This window comes from Amblyomma americanum, chromosome 3 (genome assembly GCF_052857255.1).
Source record: "Amblyomma americanum isolate KBUSLIRL-KWMA chromosome 3, ASM5285725v1, whole genome shotgun sequence".
Lineage (NCBI taxonomy): Eukaryota > Metazoa > Arthropoda > Arachnida > Ixodida > Ixodidae > Amblyomma > Amblyomma americanum.
This window is the reverse complement of record NC_135499.1, coordinates 217,312,618-217,336,417: the sequence shown is the minus strand read 5'-3', so window position 1 is coordinate 217,336,417 and position 23,800 is coordinate 217,312,618. Positions and strand designations below refer to the sequence as shown.

Sequence of the window (23,800 nt, the reverse complement as noted above, 5' to 3'; positions counted from 1 at the left end):
CCTTGCTTGAGGAAGATGGACGAGGGTATAATCTGGCAGTATAGCTCTTAAAGCAGACTTCGATAATCGCCCTGCTTGATCGCCTCCAGGTAATCACGGGGTTAGGCGTCAGCTATAATACCGTTAATTGGATGCGGCGACCGGGGCTGGCGCAGTACGGAGCTAATTGTAAATCAATTGGTGGTGCCTTTGTGCCGTGTCGTACGTAACCTGACTGAAGATGGTGTATCTCGTGTCTGTCGCAACACCACTCGGTGCCTGGATAACGCTGGCCTGCAGGAAGAGAGGCTGCTCAGCGGCCAGTGCAGGGTAGCCGCGTAGCTGCACACAGGCGTTGCGACTGAACAGCGGGAACACTTCACCCGAAGTCTTCGTGATGCCGCGGCTTCGTGGCCCATTGTATAAAACGTGGCGCGCGCTCTGCCCCCTGTCTCAATTACGTTGGCGCGTTCGGACGCGACGGTCCATGGGGTTTTCTTTCCCCGCCATTCTCTCACCTTCGTTCTGAAGCGGCGCGCACGGGCTATAGATTTTCAGCGCCATGGAGAATTCGTTTCAACAGCGACGCCTACGTCGCACGCACTGGGCAGCGCGTGTGTGTATTATGCAGCAGCGCTTTCGGCGGCATACAGTGGCGTGCGCGCAGCGCCTTATCGCCGGCGCGCAGCACGGGCGTTATTCGATCGGCGTATGCGCACGGCGGTGCCGCCGTTCCAGATTGCCGTTAACAAGGCGCCGGAAGTCGTGACTGCGCTTTCCTTGTCCGACTTGCCCGCGGGCCTCCCCCTCCCTCCCTCCCCCCTCTGGGAATCGCGGCAGCCTCGTCCCGATCACGCGGTTTTTGCACACGTGGTCCCGCGGCGAGCTTCGGGCTCTGCGTGGCGTGCGCGGGCGAAGGCCTCGCAGGTTCTACGCGGTAGAGAGAGAGAGCAACCACCGCGTGCACCAATTAAGTTGGATGAATGATTTTTATGACATACTCTGAAGCTAAAAGAAAAAAAAAACGAGGAAAGGAGAGGGGTCGCTGCGTGTGGCTGTGTACCGGTGAAAATATAGCGCACGCGCGTGTGTTATTTGGCCTCACGCTCGCTTCTGTGTCATGGGCGACGACAGATACAGCTCAAAGATAACACGGCGCGTTCCTAATGGTTAGGTGGGGTGGGCTTTAGTCTTTGAGGCTTGTCTTTTCTTTCATTCGGCTCTGGTTTGGTAGTGGTACACGTTGCTGATGCTGCGGCGTATTGTTGGCGGTTCCGTACGAACGCCCTTGACTCAATTTCAAGCGTAAAACAAAACAATACATAGGTGCGGAAGCAGCTGCTTCGGAGTTTGAAGAACCGCCGGTGTAGTGCACTCGGGGGTAAATGCGGCCGATGTACAGGACTTGGTGAAAGGAAATGTATGCCTAAGAGAATGACGCGCTCACATGAGGGCACCGCTGTCCAGAGCACGAGGCTAAAAGTGTACTTCTATAGCACCGTGGTCTCGGGCATCACGGTGTTTACAACGGACCATCGCCTAATGTACTATCAGTACCTGTTATATAATCCAGAAATGGCGAATAAAGCTCTTTCCTACTCCTCTCTCTTGCCCTTGTCCGCTCACAAACTTTTCATCAATTTTAATTGTGAGAAAATTGTAAGGTACTGTTATGGACATTTTGAAGGCAATAGTCCATTGCTCCGATGAGTAGCATGAGTAGCCAATAAGCAGCGTGCGCAGCCGGCGGCCGGTAATCCGGTATACTCCTCCGTTAGTACCGCTCCGCTATGCTAAAGGTCTCTATTATCTCGCAGTGTCTGTATATCACCTGTTCTATCATCAGCATCACTTGCTTGGCGCCTGGTCCTTTTGCGTTTCGCGTTTGGCACCTGACTTCGCCTCATTCAATGCACTTCGCACCTCTGCGTGGCCGCTCTATTTCTGACCGAAGTGTAGCGTAATCGACACCACGCACAACCTTCGGGCGTGACGAGCGGGCGCCCATCGGAGGTGACAGCCGATAGAGCCACAACGACGCTGTGAGTGGCCGCTCATGACCCGGTCCTGCAGGCATTATTCTCTACTACATAAGCTCGCTCCGAATACAACATGCATGGGCATTGTTACTCCGAACGGAGGCGAAACAAAGCGGTTGCATTGAGGCGACGCGAGCCCCTCGCCTCAGGCGTCCCGCGAAGGCTTCGAGACCGCGAGCGTTGTCGAGGCGCCTCCATCCATCACGCGTGCGACTGCTTTCTTACGCCCGCTTCATTTAGCGCACATGACGCACGAACGGTTTCTCTGCTGCTGCTGCTGCCGCCGTGTGCTTGAATGCGGAGCTTTGCGCGGCCGGCGGCGTTTATATGCGGAATGCGCGGCCTGCTGGTCCGCGCGTGGGCATTGGCGGAGTGGATACAGTCATACGTGGCCGAAACGGATTCTATTATGCATGATGGATGTGCGTGGCTTCGCGCCCCACACCCAGCGAGCACGCTCACTTTTGCCGCTCCTCGCCCCGAACCACGACGCCACTACTCGCGTGCGGGTTCGGGCCGGCCTTGATTGAAGGACGGACCCACCGCCGAGGGATAATAAGGTTCTCCGGGGCGGATTAGGAGCGCGTTTTATGCGAGCCGTGTGGCGAATTTCGCCTCGGGAGTAGAAAAGAAAAAAGATGTGAGAACTCGTGCCGCCTGCGTGTATGCGGTGAGCTGGGGAATACACGTCGTCAAAAGATGGATAGGGGGACAAGGGCGTCCGTTGTTTTCAGCCGCCCTGCGTCAAGTGCCCAACCCCTTCAGGTGATTCGCAGACGCAGCTCAGTATACTGTGAGCGGTTGGGAGCTGCCTGTCACGGCGAATGCAAGAAACCGGCGGCGCGGAGAAAAACAGCTTTCGGGGTATACGGTCCACCGGTGTTGTGGTCTCTAAGTTTTAGTAGCGTGTAACTCGTCAGGGTTATGAGTCTTGAGAGAGCGCATATAGCGTGACAGCCGCTTCTGAAGGCCAAAGCTCACTCCGCTACCGTTACCCCGAACCCCGGCGCACTTTTTCCAGACTTCAAGACCCTCTATTATGATCGGCGTGGCAAATATATTAAACCTTTCCTCGGCCGAGCTGATCTGTGCAAAGAGCGAAAAAGCGTCGGCCATTCGCTCACTCCCGTGTGTGCTCAGCTCCGTGCCTCGACAGCTCTGTCCATTTCATGCTTCGCGATGCGTGCCTTTCGGGAGAGGGCCGCGAATACATTCGCGCACACGCGCGAACTCCCGTCGCATAAGAGTTGCATCATTCAGGCCGCGGAGGCTCTTTTCTCTGATTCGATTAACGGCGCTCAGGCCCGCGGACTCTCGACCGCGCCGCCGGGAATCGCCCCGAGGCAGACCGAGAACAATCGCCTCCCCCCCCTCCTGCCCGCGCCTCGGGCGAAGAGGCGGAACGTCCATGGGGCCTCTCATCGCAACAGGCTCAGTTCGCGGCCCCGCATTTGTTGTATAATAATCTTCTCCTGGTTGACGGGTATCGAGTGAGGCCGACCGCCTTGCAGCGGCTTATCGCCATCATGATATATATGACGGTGCAGCCATCCCTCAAAGCGTGCGCGGAGACGAAAAAATAAAATAAAACAAATTGAGCTCTCGCTGTTAATCGTGCCGTAATCGTCGTCGTCAACGCAGACTCTCTTCTTTTTCCCGGCCAGGAGATCGCGAGGCGAGGAGGCGCTCGTTCTCGCGCGCTTACATACACCTGTGCCATTCTCATTCGCTGTCCCGGTCGTCGCGCGGACACCTGGCGTCGCGCCGTGCCCAACTTCTCTCCCGCGGCGTGGTCCAATCTTTACGGCGCGGATGCGACAGGAGGTACAGCGCGCGTACGCGTTTTGTTGTTGCCGCTGCTGCTGCTGCTATAATAGTCGAGGAGTGTGTGTCCGCTGGTGTGTGTGCGCCCATTTCCTCTCCCCGTCGAGTGTCCGAGGGAGGCGGCCGCATCCGTGCCTCCGAGCTTTGGGTGACCCGCTTCTCGCGCTGCGCGCTATCCCCCCTTGTCTGATGAGGGAGAAGCGGCGTCGGCTTCGGCCGCGTCCCCGGTCGTCCAGCGCCGAGCCGATCTCTGCGCGGCTCCACTAAATACGTGCAGCGTTGTTAACGCTACGTAAATCGGGCATCAGAAAGTTGGGAGAGCCAGTGCAGGATATATAGCAAGATGTGCCCATCCGGGCTCGGAGTACTTTTTGAGCGTAGCGCTGAAGGCTTACGGCTCGAAATTGGGACGTCTCTCGCAGCCAGTTTTTAGCTTTAAGACAGAACGCCGCGCCGCCTCGGCTTCACCGGCATTAGATTTTGCACCGGAGCACAACCGGGACGACCGGTGGACCGCCAAAGTGTCTTAGAGGCCCCAGTTCTGGCCCCTCCTTAGTTTTCCTCCTTCTTCTCTCTTCCATGATTTGAGCATTCCAGAGCAATCCTTTGCATCGCAATTCGTGACATATGAACTGGCAGATCTACAGAATTCGGACCTGTCGGCGTGCTGCGTATTAAAACACGGTGATTGTGGGTAGTTTGGCTGCCGGTATTATCAGAGCTCTGATCTCCGCAACAAACGACGACGCAGCAAGGTCGCAGCATGAGATGGAAGGCATCCGTCCAGATTGCCAATGCTCTGCAGTAAGAATTGTCGAAGCCCCGGTCTATTATCGCTGCGCGCACCAGGCTCTGTCTGACTCCCGAATTGTCGGCATCGACATGAAAGTTCCCCCTGTCTAACCTGGCGTAAGCAAATCAAGGGCCGGATTGTCAGAGTTACTCGCGCGTTAAGAAGGTATGCGAAAAAATTAGGCTGTCTCACCTCTCGGTGGGTGCACCTCAACCGTGCCTTGGGGGAATGGACGAAAGGGGGGAGAGGGGTGAAATAAGGAAGAGAGAAAGAGGCGCCGTGTGGAGGGCGCCAGATTAATTTCGACCACGTGTTTTAACGTGCGCTGACATCCTCGTTGGTACGCACAGCACACGGCTGTCTTTGGTATCGTGCTTCGGAGGAGGAGGTCATCGAGAAAAGAAATAGGGCGTGGTAGCTGTCTCTCTCGAGGTCTGCACCCGAACCTTGCTTGACACGCGGGAAGAGATGAAGCGAGGCTGTCGCGATTCACAAAGGCCAAGACAGGACCTTTCTCACCAGCGGGATGCGTCGGTATATAGTTGGGGCCCTTATTTCACCCGCCGCCAGCTGTGCATGGCTTCTTCCACCTCACTGGCAGCGAATCGCGGCACAGGGCGCAGTGGTCGGCCCAGAGCGGCTCGCGAGCAGCTTTGGCGGTGCTGAACGGTTCTAGCCGGGCGGAGCGCAGCTCTCATCTCCCGATGCTCGGCGGCGGTCCATCACGATGCGACGAGCGAAACAAAGAAGAGAGGCCGCTTTTAGAATATCTGGCGGAGGGGGAAGACGATCGTCGGAGGCACTCTGAGCTCGGCCGAGCTGTCGCGCCCAGTCAAAGGATGAAGGAAAAGAAGAACCAGTTGGTGCATATCGCGCGATAACCTGAACTCGCTCCGCAGAGACTGCCCCGCTCGAGTGGAGAAGTATACATGTAGGAGACACGTCGGTGCTTCCCGTTCTTCGTCCGACTCTCTGGGCCAAGTTCGCTCGTCGACCCCCATAGACGCCCGAGACGGTTGCTATCAGGCGCGATATAGATGTACGCTCCAGGACGTCTACCATCGCTTATAACTAGTTCGCTCGTTTATATACGCTGGGTGAGTACATGTGAGGCCGATATACAGCGCAATCGAGAGAATATTTTCGAGAGCAGGGTGTTGTCCCCGAGAACCTGTCTTCTCCTAGAAAGGTCTAGCGCTCTGTTCGTTATCATCGTTCGTCATCTGGCTGTGTGTGTCTCAGATTGCACTGTTCGCTTCATTATGCTTCGTAACCATCTAGCCCGCTAATACTTCTTAACGCAATTCTAGAAAGGCGTCTTCGTCGTTTAGGTTCGCCGCAACGAGGCATGCTGTCTCTGGAGGCTTTAATTATGAAGGCCTCGTGCGCACCTAATATTCCCCCCCCCCCCCCCTTTTTTTTTCTCTCGCAATTATAGCGCTCAAGGTGGTATATCCAAGGAAATATACCAACATGTGAGCGTGCACGTCAGCGGCATTCGTGCGTAACTGCGTTTGTGGTGAATTTTACCTCTTGATGCTATTATGGCCCCCTCCGTCATAGTAAGCTGACTGATCCAGTAAGATAGCTGTTGCAATTAGCCATACGTAGCTTCAATCAAAAACTACATGCATATAAGAACTTTGAAGTTTTGCGATGGTGCATTATATGTGCATCTAAGTCGCGAATGAGACGTCTCGGAAAGAACAATAACAAAAGTTCACAGAGACACCTAATAACATCGAGTTTTCTGTCAGTCTTTCATGGCTGCGTTTGCGGACCCCTACACGTCTGTCCGCACACAACCAAACTTAAAAAAAAATCAGTTGTTAACTCTGGGTCGTGGTCTGCTGTGTGCTGTATTACTCCGCTAGCCAATCACAACAGTAAGCGATATCAGCTTTTTAATGTTTGAATTTATTATGCAAGCAATGTATCAAAATTCTAGAACTTCATTTTTTTTCTTGTGATTTGCTTCTTGTTTAGATAACTAGAAAAGCTAACAACTGACTACTTTTTTGTCGTGGAAGAATCCTGTAAGATAATTTTGTAAGAATTCTGTGCCGCGGTCCTGAATATGGGCGGAGCTTCTCTGCAGACCTAAGTTGTATTCGACTATAGCTTATGGCTAGATGTTTTGCAGAAGGTGTCTTAAGGTGGCGACACGGGCACAATCAAGATACGTCGAAACGTATATGTGACAGTTCCGGTCTGGTGACGTCACTTTGGACCTGGGAATTATGTGGCCGACGACTCACTTTTTTCCCCCGGTGAGGTTTAACTCTAATGCCATCGCATTTAAAAGGCTGTTATGGCAGACAGACCACGAGCGGGTGTTTCTACAGGAGCGTATTGTATGCGAAAGTTGGTACGATGTATGGACGCAAATAATTTATTGAGCTCTACGTGCAGGCGACAGGTGCAGATTTCAGAGAGCTGAATTCACTCACTGGTTTCGCAGTATATTAAGATGGCCTGGGAGCCTTAGATGCCTGCAAAATCAGAGACAGTACATTGCAGCCTGTTGGCCAAAACCAGTCTTCAAACGTATTAAATGTGCTCTTTCAATATTACGACCTGGCTGTTTACTGACGACGGTATATTTGTTCCCGCGGACGACATTGACGCGAGGAAATGCAAAGAAGCACGTATCACTAGAACAATGCGCTTCGATGAGAGAAAAAAAAAAAGAAGTGGTAGGGTTTTAAAGTAGCTAAACCGAATAGGCGTGCGAATTAAGCATGTGTTTAGCCTGGTTTGCTCATGCATGCTTTGTCGGGTCGTCGGCACGTCTGGCGACGATATAAGTTCGACAGTAGTATTAGTTGATGAAGACGACGAAGTGCAACGCACAGTGCGAGAGTGCATGTGCGCTATTCATTTCCCGTTTCATTTCGCAATTCCTTTTTGTTTGCTTTTTCCTTCCTCAGCATTCATTTTATTTTCCTCCAGGAAATATTTATCTGAAAAACTCCCTGTGCCCGCCAATTCTTGGCCAATCCCTCTATGTGTGCATGTGCCATCGTATGAGGTTAAAAACAACAACAGCATGATCAGCTGCGGCGATAGCATTATATTGCTCTCGTGCACAGACCACCGAATCTGATCTGTTCGCGCCGCCGCGGGTTGGAAACCCAGTCGGCCAACGCGCACGCACACACACGGCGTTCTGGCTAAATCATAACGCAGCAAATACTAATCGGCATGAGCAAGCGCACGCATGCATGTTTCCCGTATCGACCTTGTGTTAAATTTTTCTTCCTGTACTTATTCTTTGCGCTCCCGTTGTTTGACTTTCTTCGCTCCATTCTCGGCGAAGCTATCATCACGGCCGATCTTCGGCGCTGTAGCGATTCATTATCGATCAGCATTCCTGGGCGGATGCACCTCCTCGCCACCCGTCGTTCCCCCTCTCTCACTCGCATGCTAATGAGGGCCACATTATCGACGCACGCACACATGGGGGCCCAGCGGCGCGGACGCACTCTGTATCTGCGGCCGATCGGACGCAGCGAGATCAATACACGGCCGCGCTTAGCGTGCGCATACCGCTCCGAGTCGTGCGCGATTTGATGGATGCAGCACGCGGTTGCTTTCCGGTTTCGCTTTCCTCGCCTATCGGTGGCCATCGCGATTGGCCCACGTTGCATACGCCCCGAGCGCCACCGACAACTCTGCATGGTGGCGGGGTGCTGATATAATTCGATCCAGTGTATCGATCGCAGGCGATTGCGCTGTATATCGACGCCACAAAAAATCGCCGGATCCGAACGGCATGGCGACATTAGTCAACACATAGACTGCGGGTAGCCCTATCACACTGCCGCATGATAACACTATCCGATAGCGATCGTGCCTCGTCTACGAAGCTTCGCGCGAAAAGGCCGATAACTCACTGCGCTCAAGTTGTAACATTTGTATATCGAGCGACGTTAAGTTAGGCTCCAGGCCGGCGGTTGGCCAACAAGTTATCGGCGTCTGCTTTGCAGCACTTAATTACTTACCTTCTATAGCTCGGATTCGAGCATGCACTGTCCCGCGGTTATGTGTCGATTTGCCGGCCCGTTTCATCGGTAGTCGTCATGAAGCCGTGGAGCATCGCGTGAGATCGTTGGCACTGCTCGAGGGGTTTCAACTGCAGTAAACGGCGCTATTAACCCGTCCTGATTGCTCGCCTAGACGGCGGAGGAAAAAACAAACCTCGCTCTTGAGACGTGCGCATCGACAGCTTGCTGCCCGAAGCCGCGGTGGGAACAGGCGGAAGCTCGGCGACGTTGAGGTGCTCAGCGCCGCGGGGTTCCCTCACGGAATCGGGACGCGGAAACGCGTCTTCGACCACCGTGTGAACCTCTAACTGCCGCCCTCTGGCGATGTGGTCTTAATCGGCCTCTCCGTCGGTCTTCGCTTGCGGCTAAAACATTGTAACGCGCTGTCTGTGTGTTCGGGACGTCCTGTCTCCCGGCTTGCTTGATATGCATATCGCGCTGTTACGTTGCGTGCTACTTTACGTAATCTTGGGACGGGACCGCAATGGAAAACCCTCCTTGCACGCGCAGTAAAGGTCACCGGAACGCGCCCGTACATGGGACAAGGACGGGTTTGCTGTCGTGCTGAGTGAGATAGCTTTTTTAAGTTTGTTTTTTTTCGGGCGTGTCCAGGTTTAAATAAACGATAGTAATCGCAGCTCATCTATGCGCCGTACACAAACAGTTTGCAGCAAGGCAGAGAACAGTGCTTGATTCACCGCGGCGTTGAGAGCAGCGTCATAATCATCACCCGGATGACGTTCACCACTAGACACAGTGCCTGCCTCAATGATCTCCAGTTATCCCTTCTGATCTTCCTGATCTCCAGTTACAAGAATTGGGCATGAACGGTGAACCAACACAGATGACGGGACAGAACAAGACTAAAGACGGATGGAGCGCTGTATACATATTTCGTATTGCTTATCTGCTTGTTCTTTTTCACAACTGTGTACGAAGCGTCCCACGTTATAGACGTTTCTCCCCATGTTCCCGTTAAGACTCTTTTAAGAGAAAATGAAAGAAAAAAAATGGAGGGAGCCCTCACCCGGGACGGAGTTATCGCGGGCTAAATATAGAAGAATTGGGGCCTGAAACTTGCCAAAGCGGAACATTTATAGAAAAAGCCAGTGTGAATAAGGACGAACTAGGGCAGGACAAGGGAGGTTCGTAAGGCGATGTCAAGGAGGGCAGATGACCCCCAGTGGGAAGTTGTGATGAAAACCGTGGGGAGTAAACAAAGATGGCGACGGAGGGCACGGGAGCTCGATGGCGCCAACAGATAAAAAAAGACGACATAGCGTTGTCCCGGCAAGTTCGTCCGACCTGCAAAAATGAGCGATTCGTACTAGTAAATGTTAAACGAAACACTTGTCTTATTTATACTTAATCAGACGTCGCCATTGCACTAACCCAGCGAACCACCTGTACCCTTTTTTCGCTCTTAATCGCTGACCACCGGTGCCTGCGTCACTTGGCTTCGGAGAAATACGGCCCGACGCCACTTTCTTCTCGGGCACCCAGCACGTAACGGCTGCAGCTATTAAACGAAGTCGGCAAGTGGAGAGGGGGGGGGGGGGGTATAGGAAGAGCCTCTTTACGAGGTTCGTGGAACGAGGAGCCTCTTACGCTCAGGGTGCCTATCCGACCGCATAGCTTTCACGCAAAAGTGCGCGGCAAACATTCGGCTAGGACAAACAGTTACTTCCGCCACAAGCGAAAAACGAGGGCACGCGAGCCTTGAAGAAGCGAGATGTGTGCACGGCGCGCGCTCTCCGCGAGGACGCGCCTCTGCCCCACCAGGTGCGTCTTCGAGGTGGCGCAACAAAAGGACATCTCGGCGCGAGCGGTGGCTCTGCGAAGCGGGGAAAATAACGACGAAAAACGGAAGAAAGGAGAAGGGGCCGCACAAGAAGTCGGCGGCCAAGCCTTCGAGAGAGCAGAGGGCACGCTGTCCTCCGCGAAGAAGAAAGGCCGTGGAGAGAGAGCATCTGCAGTGCCTCGGCTGGCTCGCAGTCCTGGAGTAAAAGCCGGAGCATCAGTAACCCCTCCGCGGGTCGCGAGGAGACCGCGTCGCCTCTCCGGACAATGGCCCTTTTACGAAACAGCCGTGTCTCTTTTCTTCCCCTCCGCATCCTGCTCTTCCTGTGCCCACGATGGTCGCTCTAAGGAGCCTTTTTGTCCTGGAGGTAATCGGCACGGTTTTATCCTCAGTCTAAACTCTCTCCCTCACCCACTTTTCTCCGCGTCCGGCTCGGCCGCATCCTTCCAAGCGCCCGACGCTCGTCACCCCCTCCGTCTTTACCCTAACCCCGTGCTGCCTCTTGTATATGCGCCGGGCATAGGCCGTCTCGTTCGCTGCGCCACTATGCCTTTTTCTCGGTGGTCCGCCTGTGTTCCACAAAGACGGCGCATTTAGCTGCGCGTTGTCCGTGTTTTACTAAGATCGCTTTGAGAGAGCCGTGTATTGTGTGCCCCCTTGGGTTGAAAGCCGCGCGAGAGCTGTGCACGGGCTTCCTTAACAGCCAAAAACGTGTACCCGCGGGGCAGAGGCATCACGAGTGACCCTTATTTTGCTTCTGTCAGCCCACTCATTAGGCGAAGAGAGGTTCAGGGCTCTTGTGTGCGTTTTTCTCTAACTTTTTCTTTGTTTATTTTTTTCTTTGCTATGCCGTTGTCTGATAAGCGTAACGAGGAAACTTGTAGTTACTTTCGCTTACGAGTGTTTAAAGCTATTTAGATCACGAAGCCTCGGCTCCCTGCGTTTTCGTACGCGAGCTGTTGCGTATCTCAGTCACGCACGTTGGGACTGCTCTTCCGTGACGACCCTTGGTTCTGTCTGCAACCGTCAGGTGGGGACCACATAAACGTTTCATCCATAGCAAATCAGCTTCGGAACAGTGACTGCTTAGAGGTTGGTTAACGCTTAATTTCTAGTGTTAGTTAGCATGCTGAACGCGTTTTCTGCTCCCACTACAGCTGGCAGCAAACGAACAAGGAGGCGAGGTTTCCTTTCTCCTTGGACGTTAGCTTTTAGGGGTAACCACTGCGAGGCGTTGCGGCGAGCAGGAGGTCGTGCGTTCGATGCTCTGTCGCGTTGACCCCACTTTACGCGGGCGACACTCAAAGACGCCCGCATGAGCCGAGGTCTCGGTGAATACGGGGCTCGGCATGCGTATGCCTATCAAAAGCACAACTCACAGTTCAGGTAAGAGGCACCGCCTTTATCGGCAAAGATAGCAGTGCATCCAATCGCGACGCGTTCGCGTCCAATCATGACGGATGCGTCGATGCATCCTGTCTTGACCATACCTGTCTTAAATACTGTTTGTTTAGTTCACATACAAAATCTCGCATGTGCACTCATGTATTCTACGGAAGCTGTCTGAGGTCGTGTCGGGCATACTTCTTGTGTCTCGTCTCCAAGCTGCCATTCCTGCTTCCAAGCTTAAACCTGCCGTCGTTGAACACCAGACAGATTGGACGACGCACGCTTTCGCACTGCCTGAACGCACTGGTTCGATCATTACGTATATGCTGCCAGACACTCACGGACGCGGTTCCAGCGCGCCAGCGGGCCCATGGAACCAAGGAGGCGACGGCGCTGCGAACCGGAGCAGCATCCAGTGACTCTAGAGCAGCAACGGCGGGTGCGGAGGCTCTGCCGGAGGGCAACGGCAAATAACAATTGCCCGCTCGTCGTTCATCAGAGCTGGGGGCCTCCTCTCTGGCTTCCTCTCTCCCTCGAGTTCGTGTGTGCGCTCATCTCAGCTGCCGGCCGGACGAGCTTGGGGGGCCTCCCTCGAATTGCGCTCGATGCTGCGTCCAAGACGGAGGGGAGCCCCACGGGGGACCCCATTGCAGGGACGTACTGGTCGCGGAGTATCCCTCCCAATGCACGGGCATAACTCGTGGCGCACTTGGCTACACGCTGGTCGGGGCGAATGTGTGTGCGCGCGCGGGGGTCAATGCACAGGGCGCGCACGGCACGCACCGCGCCCCTCTCTGTCACGATCACTGGGACCCCGAGACGGGGCATCGCGTGCAGCCTTGGCACTGAGACAACAGGTGCTCGCGTGCAAAGAAGGCCGTCGGTGGGGCCCTTGCTTGTGGCCCCCCGTTCTGCCCGGGTCGCTGGAAGGCGTTGTTTAATGCTTCGCTCGAAGACGAGGCTAGCATGTATGCTTTCAGATATGACGAAGTGCTCTTCCGCGAGCAAGCTTCCTGCTGTTTTTGATTTCCGCGCCCCCGCCCAGTGCCAGACGTGACGCGACTGCGAAAACATTTCCTATATTCTCTGATACGGGCCTAATCACGGTCGAACACCACTGCAGGGCGGTGGAAGTGTTGCCCGGGGCTCTGCTAAACACCTGTGGTACTTATAATCACCTTGATGAACGCCGACTTAAAGCCGGCGACCAAGCCCAGCCTCTCCCGGATAGTGCGTGCGGGCGGCTGCTTGACCTCCCGAGAATGGATGTAAGGAGGTCATTCATGCATACATGCAACGCCTCATTTTTTCACCATGGTGCGTTCGACCGACTCCCACCGAGGGCGTTCACTGGTTGCACGTGCGCAAGCCCGGCGGAGGCTCGTTGTTGCCCTTGAACCTGCAGCGGCGTGCGCCCGTTGCGTCGCCCCGAACAGCCATCGTCAAAGCTCCCTTCGATTGCAGTTCAATCGTTTGCTGTCATTGCGCGTGTCGCGCGGTTGAAACCATGGCTCGCTACACGACGAGCGCGCACGCGTATGGAGCAGGGGGAAATGAATAGGCGGCTGTTCCACTTATAAGCAGCACGTTGCACTTAAAAGAGGCGATAGGGCGGTGCAGAAGATTGCTTTCCGCATGAACCAAGCTGGTCCATATGTAAACGTGACGGTGTTCCAGATAAAAGATTTGAGACAGATTTTAAGAGTAGCGTTCGTGCACTTATGCATATCACCGCTCCACATAGGCTGGATTGGTATCATATAAGTTCCAGCTAAATAGATGGAACTTAAATGAAACCAATAAAGCCTGTGCGGAAACGAGATTAAGTGCGAGCGCTTCTCTCACGGCCTGCTGCCTTCAGTGACTTGAGTTTGTTCCATGCAGGAGCAGTTGCCGCATGTTACATGTTGCGCTTATCGGCCATGCAGTAGCGTGCCAGACGTTCTCGCTTTCAATGTGAGACTGAGCTTAGTCACCTTTCGATCTTCTCTTTTGTCACTGCGTTCTGCAGACTCTGTCGGTGTGACGACAGGTCAAGCTGAGCTGTCAACGACGTGCCATCAGCACCTAGATGGTAGTGCTTTCACTGCCGTGTCGATCACTCCACAGCAGTCAATCAGTTGTCGCATCTGTAGTGCGCTCTTTCGTTCCCGGGCTGTTTTCACACACAGAACACGCCTGTCTGCCGTGATCCCTTGTCCCCTACCATATACAGTCAGCGCACTGCCTTCCTACGGAACTGCGGCTCTAAATTCCAAAACCGTGCTCGGTCCGAAGGATCTTGCTTGTGTTCCTCAAAGTGCAGACATTTACTCGATATATTCTACCGCGAGCCTCGGAGTAAAGTATGCTTTCTGAGCGAGCACTGCATGACTCCCATATACTCAAGCCCTTCACAGGGCCCCTTGCAACTGCGGCCGCCGCAGTGCAGACACACTCGTCGGCCGTGCACCAGGCTCCAAACAAAGGACAAGAGAGCCAGCAGCAACCCATGAACGAGGAGTTCGCGCGGAGTTCACCGGAGCAGCGCGCATCGTGCTACCTCGGGACTCGCATACGGCACACCGTCGCGCGATCGTGACTCTTCTCGGAGAAGAGTGAGCCCGGGCGAGCAACACGTGGGCTTCCCGAAAACAAGACCCCCCCCCCCTCTCTCTCTCTCTTGCCGTTAATCTTTCTTTCTGCACCGCTCGTTCGTTCATATAAGCACCCTTGCACGTGAGTCGTCGTCCCTTCGCACCGCTTTTACTTGTGCGGCGTTGCTTCTGCTGGCAGTTCTTTCCTTTTGAAGCCGGGCGTCCAGGAGACGTCAGCCAGGGGCGAAGCAGCAGCGCAGGTGTTCCGCTGATGAGTTGCGCCGTGGAGACCTGCCGGGAAGCAGTCGCGGGCAGAGCGCGGAACTGGATTCCACTGCGCGTAGCCCACAACGGGTTACGTACGGGGCGCCGAAAAGCAGCCGAGGCCAGGCACGATCTCTTCGCGTCTTTCCGGGAACGGCGAAAGCGGCGCGGCTTGTGCTGCTGCTGTACCGCGTCAGAACTCTTTTCGTTGCTGGGAGAAAAGAGGCACCGGGTTCGCGTGCGCGCGCGGTTACGGGAAGTGATCATGCTCGGTGGGGGACACGACAAAGCTTCGCTGTAACTAAAGCGGACATAACGAATGTAAAAATAAGAAAATGCCATAGCTCCCGCTCATGCCTAAAGCTCTCCGACATTTTATACGGCAGGTTCAGGGTCCAGGCGTTTAAATGAAAGCTCCTCCGTTTCTGCCCGGCATAATCTTGGCATCACGCTTGTCGCATTTCCCGGAGGTTCGCTATTCGTGTTTGTGAAGGATATAAGGAATGTCTTATACTACAGACACATTCGCTGCTGCGGCTTTTGATTCGCGCGATTTTCCGCGTGCCGCATAGAGTGGACCAACATGAAAGCCGAGGCAAGTTTAGTGTGCGCTTGCTATTCACTGCCAGAGCGGCAGTGCAGACTTTGAAACGGCGTCGCAACCACGGGTGGAGCTTAGTACGCGATGGCGAAGTATGGCTGTCGAGCCATATGTTCCACCCATCTAGCTCATTACCGCCACGCGTCTATACATTCAGGCGTTTGGAAGGGACAAATGGGCGACAGTTTGTGAACGGTCTTTTGTGAGATGGCAAGCTTTCATTTCCACTCGGGTATACCTGTGTGCGGCGCGAGCGCTATTTATCGAAGATGTCGATGCCTAACAACACACGCGACGTTATGGTAGAGTTGTACTTTAAAAACTCGCTGCTGGAGGCTTTGCGCTCTCTCAATTGAACCTGAATGCGTTCCATTATGGTAAAACAGCTGTCAGAGCATTTCGTCCGTATCTGGGCGCGAGCCACTGACTGCCGCGAGTTCCTGTTATAACGGGACCGTTATTAACTGGCCGACTGTAAGCAAATTAATACACATTGGCTGTTATTAAGCCCCGGATTTAGTTTACTGGATTTTTCTAAATAGCAACGCACAATGACGCGGCATTATATAAGCGTCAACAAACAGCCAAGCATAACGCGCTGGTCCGCATTTAGTGATGAATTCCCGGATCTGCGCATTCCTTGTTTACCTAATCGGTGCTGGGATGCCTTACAGTGTACAAATTTGTCCCTTTCTAGCATGCCGCAGCAGAAAATGTTGTGCGTACGTCGCAAAACTTTTGCCTGTCCCATATACCTCGCACACCCGGCTGTAATCTGTAGAAATTAAAGCAAGCTTCCGCAGAGTTGTAAAAAATTTATGTATATATACCGGGTGTTTCAGCGAACGCTTTCAAAAATTTTCAAAAGTAAGCTTTTTGGGGTAAAAATAGGGCTCTTTCGGCATAGTATTAACAGTGTTCGCGAACACCAGAAAACCGGTGAATCGTCTTGAGTAGTAAGCTCGTTAACTAATTTTTAATAATTAACATTTTAACTAGTAGAGCTAGGTGCCTAGTTGCAATTAGAGATTTGTAGCCGGTCGTTATTAATAGCCATACCAGTATTTAGAATTTCGAAAACGCCATTACTCTCGCCGCTGTTGCACGACAAAATTTGGCTATTTCGACTAGTTACGACACCTGGAGGGGTTGCTTGGCGTGCATACTTTTCGAAAGTGCATGTACTTTAGCACGATGTAGCCAAATTTTGTCGAGCCACAGCGGTGAGGGTAATCGCATTTTTGAAATTCTAAAAAAAAACTGATTAGGCTATCACTAACGACTGGCTACGAATCTCCAATTGCAACTAGGCGCCTAACTCTACTAGCTAACATTTTAATTATTAAAAAATTAGTTAACTAGCTTACTACTTAAGACGATTCACCGGTTTCCGAGTGTCCGCCAACACTGGTAATACTATGCCGCAAAAGCCCTGTTTTTACCCCAACAAGCCTACTGTCGAAAATTTTTAAACGTTCGCTGAAACACCCGATTTTGACTTCAGTAGTTTTTGCGCCAGGTAGTGTCGCGCAGTGACCGAACGCTCCGCGTGCGCTACCTCGGACGATTAACAGCAGGGCGCCCCACCCCAGCTGTTGTGCGCAATGTGCTGTGCTCGTGTGTGTTTTCTTTATTAACTCTACACGCGCGCAACTTGGACAATTTTATTGTTATCACGTAAATAGTGTATATATCCCCTCTCCCCGTATCCTTTCTTCCTGTCCCCTCACCTCTTTCATTTCACTTCTTCAAATTGCCTGCTATCCTTTATTTCCGCTGCCCCAGCTCAGGTGCCGCCGCAGTAGTGATGACAGTTGCTGGAGTTAGCAAATATCTTTTACCTTCCTTTTTTATTATTTCTGAATTAAACACTTACTTCAGTGGTCCTTTACGGAGTTCCAACGTAGGTTCATCCAGCGTTTTATTTCCGCACTAGATCTTTTCTGAATCGCCGACCGTCGTAAGCATATATATATATATATATATATATATATATATATATATATATATATATATATATATATATATATATATATATATATATATATATATATATATATATATATATATATATATATATATATATATAGCAGAGTTGTCTGGCCGAACCATTTTCTGCCAGCCTTGTGAATAATAATAATAATAATAATAATAATAATAATAATAATAATTGGTTTTGGGGGGAAAGGAAATGGAGCAGTATCTCTCTCATATATCGTTGGACACCTGAACCGCGCCGTAAGGGAAGGGATAAAGGAGGGAGTGAACGAAGAAAGGAAGAGAGAGGTGCCGTAGTGGAGGGCTCCGGAATAATTTCGACCACCTGGGGATCTTTAACGTGCACTGACATCGCACAGCACACGGGCGGGCGCCTTAGCGTTTTTCCTCCATAAAAACGCAGCCGCCGCGGTCGGCTTCGAACCCGGGAACTCCGGATCAGTAGTCGAGCGCCCTAACCACTGAGCTACCGCGGCGGGGCAAAAAAAAATAAATAATCCGAACAGATAATTTTTGGTAGCGTTGGCAACGGCTTTGAATCACTTCGGTTTATGCACTGTTGTTTTGCTTGCTTTCTTTTTTTCTCTCTCTCTCGTTTCACCGATGTTTCAGCCGCAGAAAGCCATCGCAGCAAAAACATCGCGCGCTTGCTGGCTTTCGAGAGTGGTCGGAATTGCTCAAAAGAGAATGCGCGCACGCGCGGAGATGGAGAACGCACTGAACAGCAAGCCGAGAAAAGTTTGAGGGAAACGAACGGAAGTGCAGAAATAGCACTACGCAGCGCACGCTACACAGTTTTAAACCAGTAAGAAAGCGCTGCGTATATAACCTGCATACAAGAGACGAGGCTGGCAACACGGCTTCCTGCTATTCTGCTTATTCCACAGCGATCGGGGGTGCGGTTTCGGCTTTTATCGAAACGATAAGCGTTTATAAGATGAATTGTGAATTGCGTGTTTCAACGTCCCAAACCTGCACATGGGCTATCAGGGACGCCTAGTGGAGGACTCCGGATTAGTTCATGGACAACCGGGGTTCAGTAACGTGCGCTGACATCGCACAGCACACAGGCCCCTTTTGCATTTCGCCTCCATCGAGACACGGCCGCCGCAGCCGGGATGTTTATAAGATGAAAACATCCAGCGGCGAACATTTTAATTCGCTTACCCATATATGGAGAGGTGAACCAACAAATAAGGGCATGTACTGCCCTTACCGTCACGAGCTTTGCCGGTACTCCACTGAGCAACCACGCGCGGAGCATCAGCACCAGCTTCGCATACGTATAGCGTACGCTTGCTCCTTGGACGCAAAGTGAACGTCGGCCCGCGTGTCCATTTTTCCCTTCACCGTGGAGGTTGACTATAGCGTTTAGCGGCGGTAATGGACTGCTCAATGGGGCGCGCATAAACACCGCGGCCACGCGCGCCCTCTTGACAGCTTCCCGAAAATAGGCCCCGCACAGCGCGCATGCGGGCACGCGACAGGCAGGCATAACTGGCAGCGACCCCGGGTACAGTGAACCACTGGAGATCACGCCTGCCCCGCCCCCTCGAGGCTCGTGCGCGCACTACGACCCGCGCGCGCTGCAGCTGTACAGAGGGCCCCCACTACTCCCTGCGTGGCCATTACCATCGGCGTGCGTGCGCAAGGTTATCGGGGCGGGCGATCGGTCCATCACCGATTGCGCACTGCCGGCCGCCTTCGGCCGTCATCGCGCGGGCGTGCGAGTGGCCCGACCGCCGCGGCCGCGTCGTCATCGTCGCCGTGTCGTGAGCGTCGCTTCTTCTTCTTCCTTCTCCTCCTCGATGACCGCGGCGCCGTCAGCGCTGGGCCCCCCTTTTGTTCTCGCCCTTGTCGCCGTCTAATCACGGCCTGACCGGGCTCCCCTCCCCACCGCCGCCGCCTCCTCCTCCGCTGGCTGCGCTCGAAGCCCGTGCACGGAGCCAAGTGCTCGTCTCGGGATGCCCGGTGCGACGCTTCGGTGCAGGGTCGAATGCCGGCTCTGCGAGGAGGAGGAGCAGCAGCAGGTGTAATTACGGCACCGGCGACCCGGAGGACTCGCGCGGGTCGGTGCTAAGCGCCCGGCAGGTGCGCGGCTTATGCCGCGATCCTGATGGAGCGAGAGGCTAATAACGCACGACTTCTTTCGTTCGAGAACTAAATTCGTGGGCGCCTTCACGCGGCGTCTGGAGATGCGCACTCCAAGTGCGGGAAGCGCGCGGTGACGTCGGCCTCCCTGACCGTGAGCTGATGAGCCGGGATGCCATTTAGGTGCTCCAGATTGCCATCTATCGTAAGTGGAACGCCCGTTCGACTTCTCTTCCTTCGGCTCCAGTGTAGATGCGCGACCTCTGTTCTGACGCGCGTTCGTCGGCATTTTGCTGCTCTTACCGGACACTGCAGTGCGCGAGCTGACGCGCACAGCAGTCGGCTCCGATCGGGTCGTGATGCAGTCTATTCTCGGAGGACGAGGGCGTTTCGGCGTGCTCTGTCTCCTGTGTGCGCGCGGCTTGTATCGGAGGTGACGCGCGGTCACGAACAATGCGAGAAGTCGCGAGAGCGGTCACGCGTCCCCTGCTTATAGCTGCTCCGGTTAATTCGTTTCTGCTTTTTTCTTTTCTCTCCTTGTCGGAGGGTGTTGACGACGCGGGCCCGCTATCATGTATGTATAGGCCGTGCACTTGTCCGCTGTTCTTACACGAAATATGCTCGGAGGCAGGCAATGTCGTGCAGCGTGCCGACCGGGCGCCACATTTATATACCCGGAAGCCCCAGCTGGATACTGAGCTCGGCCTGTCCTAAGGAGGATAAAGAAAATTGTTTTTATTTTGTCCGCTTTTCTCTTCGAGGGGGCATCGTACAGTACGCATGTAACAAGTCAAAGAATAGTATGCCACATCGCCATGCAGCATCACATCTTATTCTATCCCATAGCATCCCATGACATTACCTAGGACCCGCCGCGGTGGCTGATTGACTTTGCCGCCCAGCTGCTGATCCCAAGGCTGCGGGATCGAATCCGGGCTGCGGGCAACCGCATTTCGATGCAGGCGAAATGAAAGGTCCGCCTATGCTTTGTGTGCTGTTAGTGCACATTGAAGAAGCCTGAAATTAGTCCTGAACTTTCCACTGCACAGCGTTTTCAGAGCCGTTCAGCTTGAGACGTTAAACCCCGCGTGCCGGCCTCTTCCCGTATCACTACACATGCTATGCACACGAGTACCGTGCCGCATCATACGGAATAAGTACTACCCAAGATTCACTCTGTCAAAATTAGCGCCACTTTTACTTTGGTCGTGGACAAACGATGCATGTTGAAGCAATCGCGCTGGATCAAAGATCCCGATGTGATTGTTGAATGTTTTAGATCTTGCCGAACTGTCTTTACTGCTCCGATCTGTTTGTGTGAGCTAATACCTCTGTGCGCCGGAGGGAGCAGAGCGTATAGTGACCGTGAGAGGGGTTAGGGTTATGGTTGCTTGGATGTTTAATTTTCCGATGCAGAAAATCACACTTGGGCTCGCATGTCATATTTTTCGCCAACCCACTTCTGCATGCACACAGCAGAGCTCCCAAACAAGGGCTTGGGGATAACGCTTGCCTGGTAACAATAAACGCCGCCCGCGTATTCAACTGAGTGCATACGAACGCGGCCCACGTGTGGCGCACTGATAGGTCGGCTGTCCACGTCACCCAGCTCAGATGAGGAAGACAAAGTTAAGAGAATACGTAGGGCTCTATAGACATACATGAGAGCTCCTGTACTAAGAAAAAGAACACAGGAAATGCGCAGTAATACGTGACCAGTCGCGTGTGCAATCGATGGGAATGCGTTTCTGTTGAAATTGGTCACAGCAGGTCTTTTGCGGGGGCACCTGCATTTCTTCTTTTTTTTTCCCTCATAATCTCGCTGCCACAACACACGTTCCGAAGTTGCCGGGTTATTCAGACCAAGTAAGAGCAGCAGAGACAAAGCCGTCCCGTCTTGTCCTGTCGTTCCACGGAACCTTCCTGTCACTGAGTCGCAAAGCGTCGACTTAGGGCGAAATGTGTGCCGTGTGCACGGACTGCGCAGATTGCTTGATTGATTGATTGGAACAACTTTTATTTCCATCAGAAAAAAGGCGCCTCCCTCCCAGACCCCGGCACGCAGCCCTGCGTGCAGGCGCACGACTCCCCGTCTCCCCATGGGGAGACGGGGAGTCGTGCGCCCGCGGATTTGAGGCTGGCAGGCTTCGCAGATGACTTCGTTCAAACGTTGTTCGAGCACGGTGAAAGTTGCGGCTTTGTCAATTTGTGCCCTACCCTGTCTCCGTCCGAGTGCACATCAGATGAAAGTGGAGGGCCGGGAAAAGCAGGCCTAGTTTCCTATTATATATTTAAGTGGGAAGCGCTTTTTATCATCATCATCATCATCATCATAATCATCATTTATTTATTTTACCCTTAAAGGCCACTATTGAGGCATTGCATGAAGGGAGATGGGGGGAGGGGGGACATACTAAATACAATTTAAATAGGTAGAATACAACGTTAATAAAATCAAACTTCCTGTTTACAAAGTGCCCAAAAACACCACCGCGTAGCAGCGTGGCATAACATGAGCCGTTGATTTTACTGCCATTCGGCACCTGTATACCTATTCTCCACGCAAGCTCGCAGAATGAGATGTTGTTTCAACTCGTATACCTCACAACAAACGAGCATTTGTCAAGACACTGGGTACCTCGGGTGCCCTACAATTTCCACCGCCTTGATTACAATGTTCGAAAGCATAGATTTGTTTCTCCCCGCCACTTCCCCAGTGCCTATAAGCCAGCCCTTTTGACCGCGCATGCGCGCTGGTGTTACTGTTGCTTTCTTTTAAATGGCACCATGAGGCGGTATAGAAGCTCGCAGGCGCACGCATGATGTACGGGGCATTGTTTTTCGTCCTGCACCGAAAGCTCTTGGCGCCTTTCGAAAGCGCACCATGGACGAGCGAGGCGAATGGCTGTGCACAACGTATGGTGTCAGCACGCTTATGGCTGAAGGTGCTAACGCCGTGCCAAAGTTCACCAATCTTTCGCGCTTGTTTTGTCTGCCTTCCACTATCTTTATTTGCATGTACCGTATAGCCGCGCGATTATGTTCGCACGGCTGTCACCTAACCATTTGTTTTTCTTTCTCTACCTCGCATAATTCGAAGAGCTTTTAACGACCTAGAAGGCGTACCAGGCTGCAAAATGCTACATAATGCGCGCGTTTATATCTTTTTTTTTCCTTATTCAGCTTGACAATGGACAATGCTGCAAGGAAGCAGTTATGTAGCACGGCAGAGCAATCTGCCTCAGTGCCTTTGCCGCCATAATGTTCGCTCTCCCTTCTTTGTCACTGCAATTCGCATCAGTGCTGGGTAGGTAGGGCTATGGTGCGGGTGACGTGGTGGACACCCGCTGCCTTAATTATACATTAATTAACGCAACCTGTGAAAACACCAACAGGTTTAATTTTTTTTTTAATGTTCCCTCATGATTACCGCCACAGCGGAATCGTTGCAGTCACAACCACCTGAGTCTAGCCGCGCGACTAATAGCAAAATTAGTTGAATTGAGTTCAATTTATTTACCACATAGATTATAGCGTAAGGCTTTCCGGACAAACGACTGCTTCTAGCACCTTTACGGACCCCACCACCGTCAAGCGAGCATTTGTTGACAGCTCATGTGATATAAAGAAAATAAATAGTAGACGCCGTGCATAAAAAGAGTTATGTGCCGAAAAAGAGGCCCACTAAAATGTTGCGACAATAAAATCCAACTTACAACAGACAAGTTATGAAGAACGCGGTAAACAAATATGCACAATACAAGTAAATAAATGCTATACAGATCTTTCCAGTCTTCGCACTGGAAAAATAATAATAAAAAGATAAAATCATTCTTAAGCTTGGGTGGCGCGATTGTGAACGCTGTTGCTCCTCCTCCAGAAACCGAAACCAATTTTTGAAAGCTCGTCCAAAGCTTTAGCTCGCTGCGAACTGCTGCGTTTTCGGCTACTTCTTGCATGCAGTGCATTGGGCGACACGACTGATGCAGATGATGCACGTGTAGCTCCAGTGCGCATGCGCTCCTGTCCGCCTGTGACGTGGATGTATTCTTTTCCCGTTCGCAGAACACATCCCGTGGGCAGGACCTCCTGGACGTGGTCTACAAGCACCTCAACCTGCTGGAGACGGCCTACTTCGGGCTGCGCTTCGTCGACAACCTCGCGCAGACGGTGAGCCATGAGTGCACAGGCAACGTTCTGACGCTGCGGAATGTAGTGCCAGTAAAACAAAAGAGGCATACGGGCATATGGGACTGCGTGCTTTGAAGTGCGCATGCGCTAAATACTCTTTCATATCGTGTCTGCACGTACGCTCGCCTTACGTACGCTATTTCCCGAGTTTAGCGTGCGCGATTCTTGCGTGCTCTAAAACACCGCTTCCAAAATGGCGGCGCCCTGC

General features: G+C 52.8%; 1 protein-coding gene across 3 annotated transcripts in view; it reads left to right on the top strand.

The window, feature by feature from the left end:
- LOC144126065 (band 4.1-like protein 4) overlaps nt 1-23,800 on the top strand; it is a 96,065-nt gene that overhangs the window by 19,100 nt on the left and 53,165 nt on the right. For all 3 annotated transcript variants that reach the window (XM_077659973.1, XM_077659971.1, XM_077659972.1), the window contains exon 2: nt 23,467-23,571. In XM_077659973.1, the coding sequence (XP_077516099.1) occupies nt 23,467-23,571 (105 nt within the window). The remainder of the gene's footprint in view (nt 1-23,466; nt 23,572-23,800) is intronic.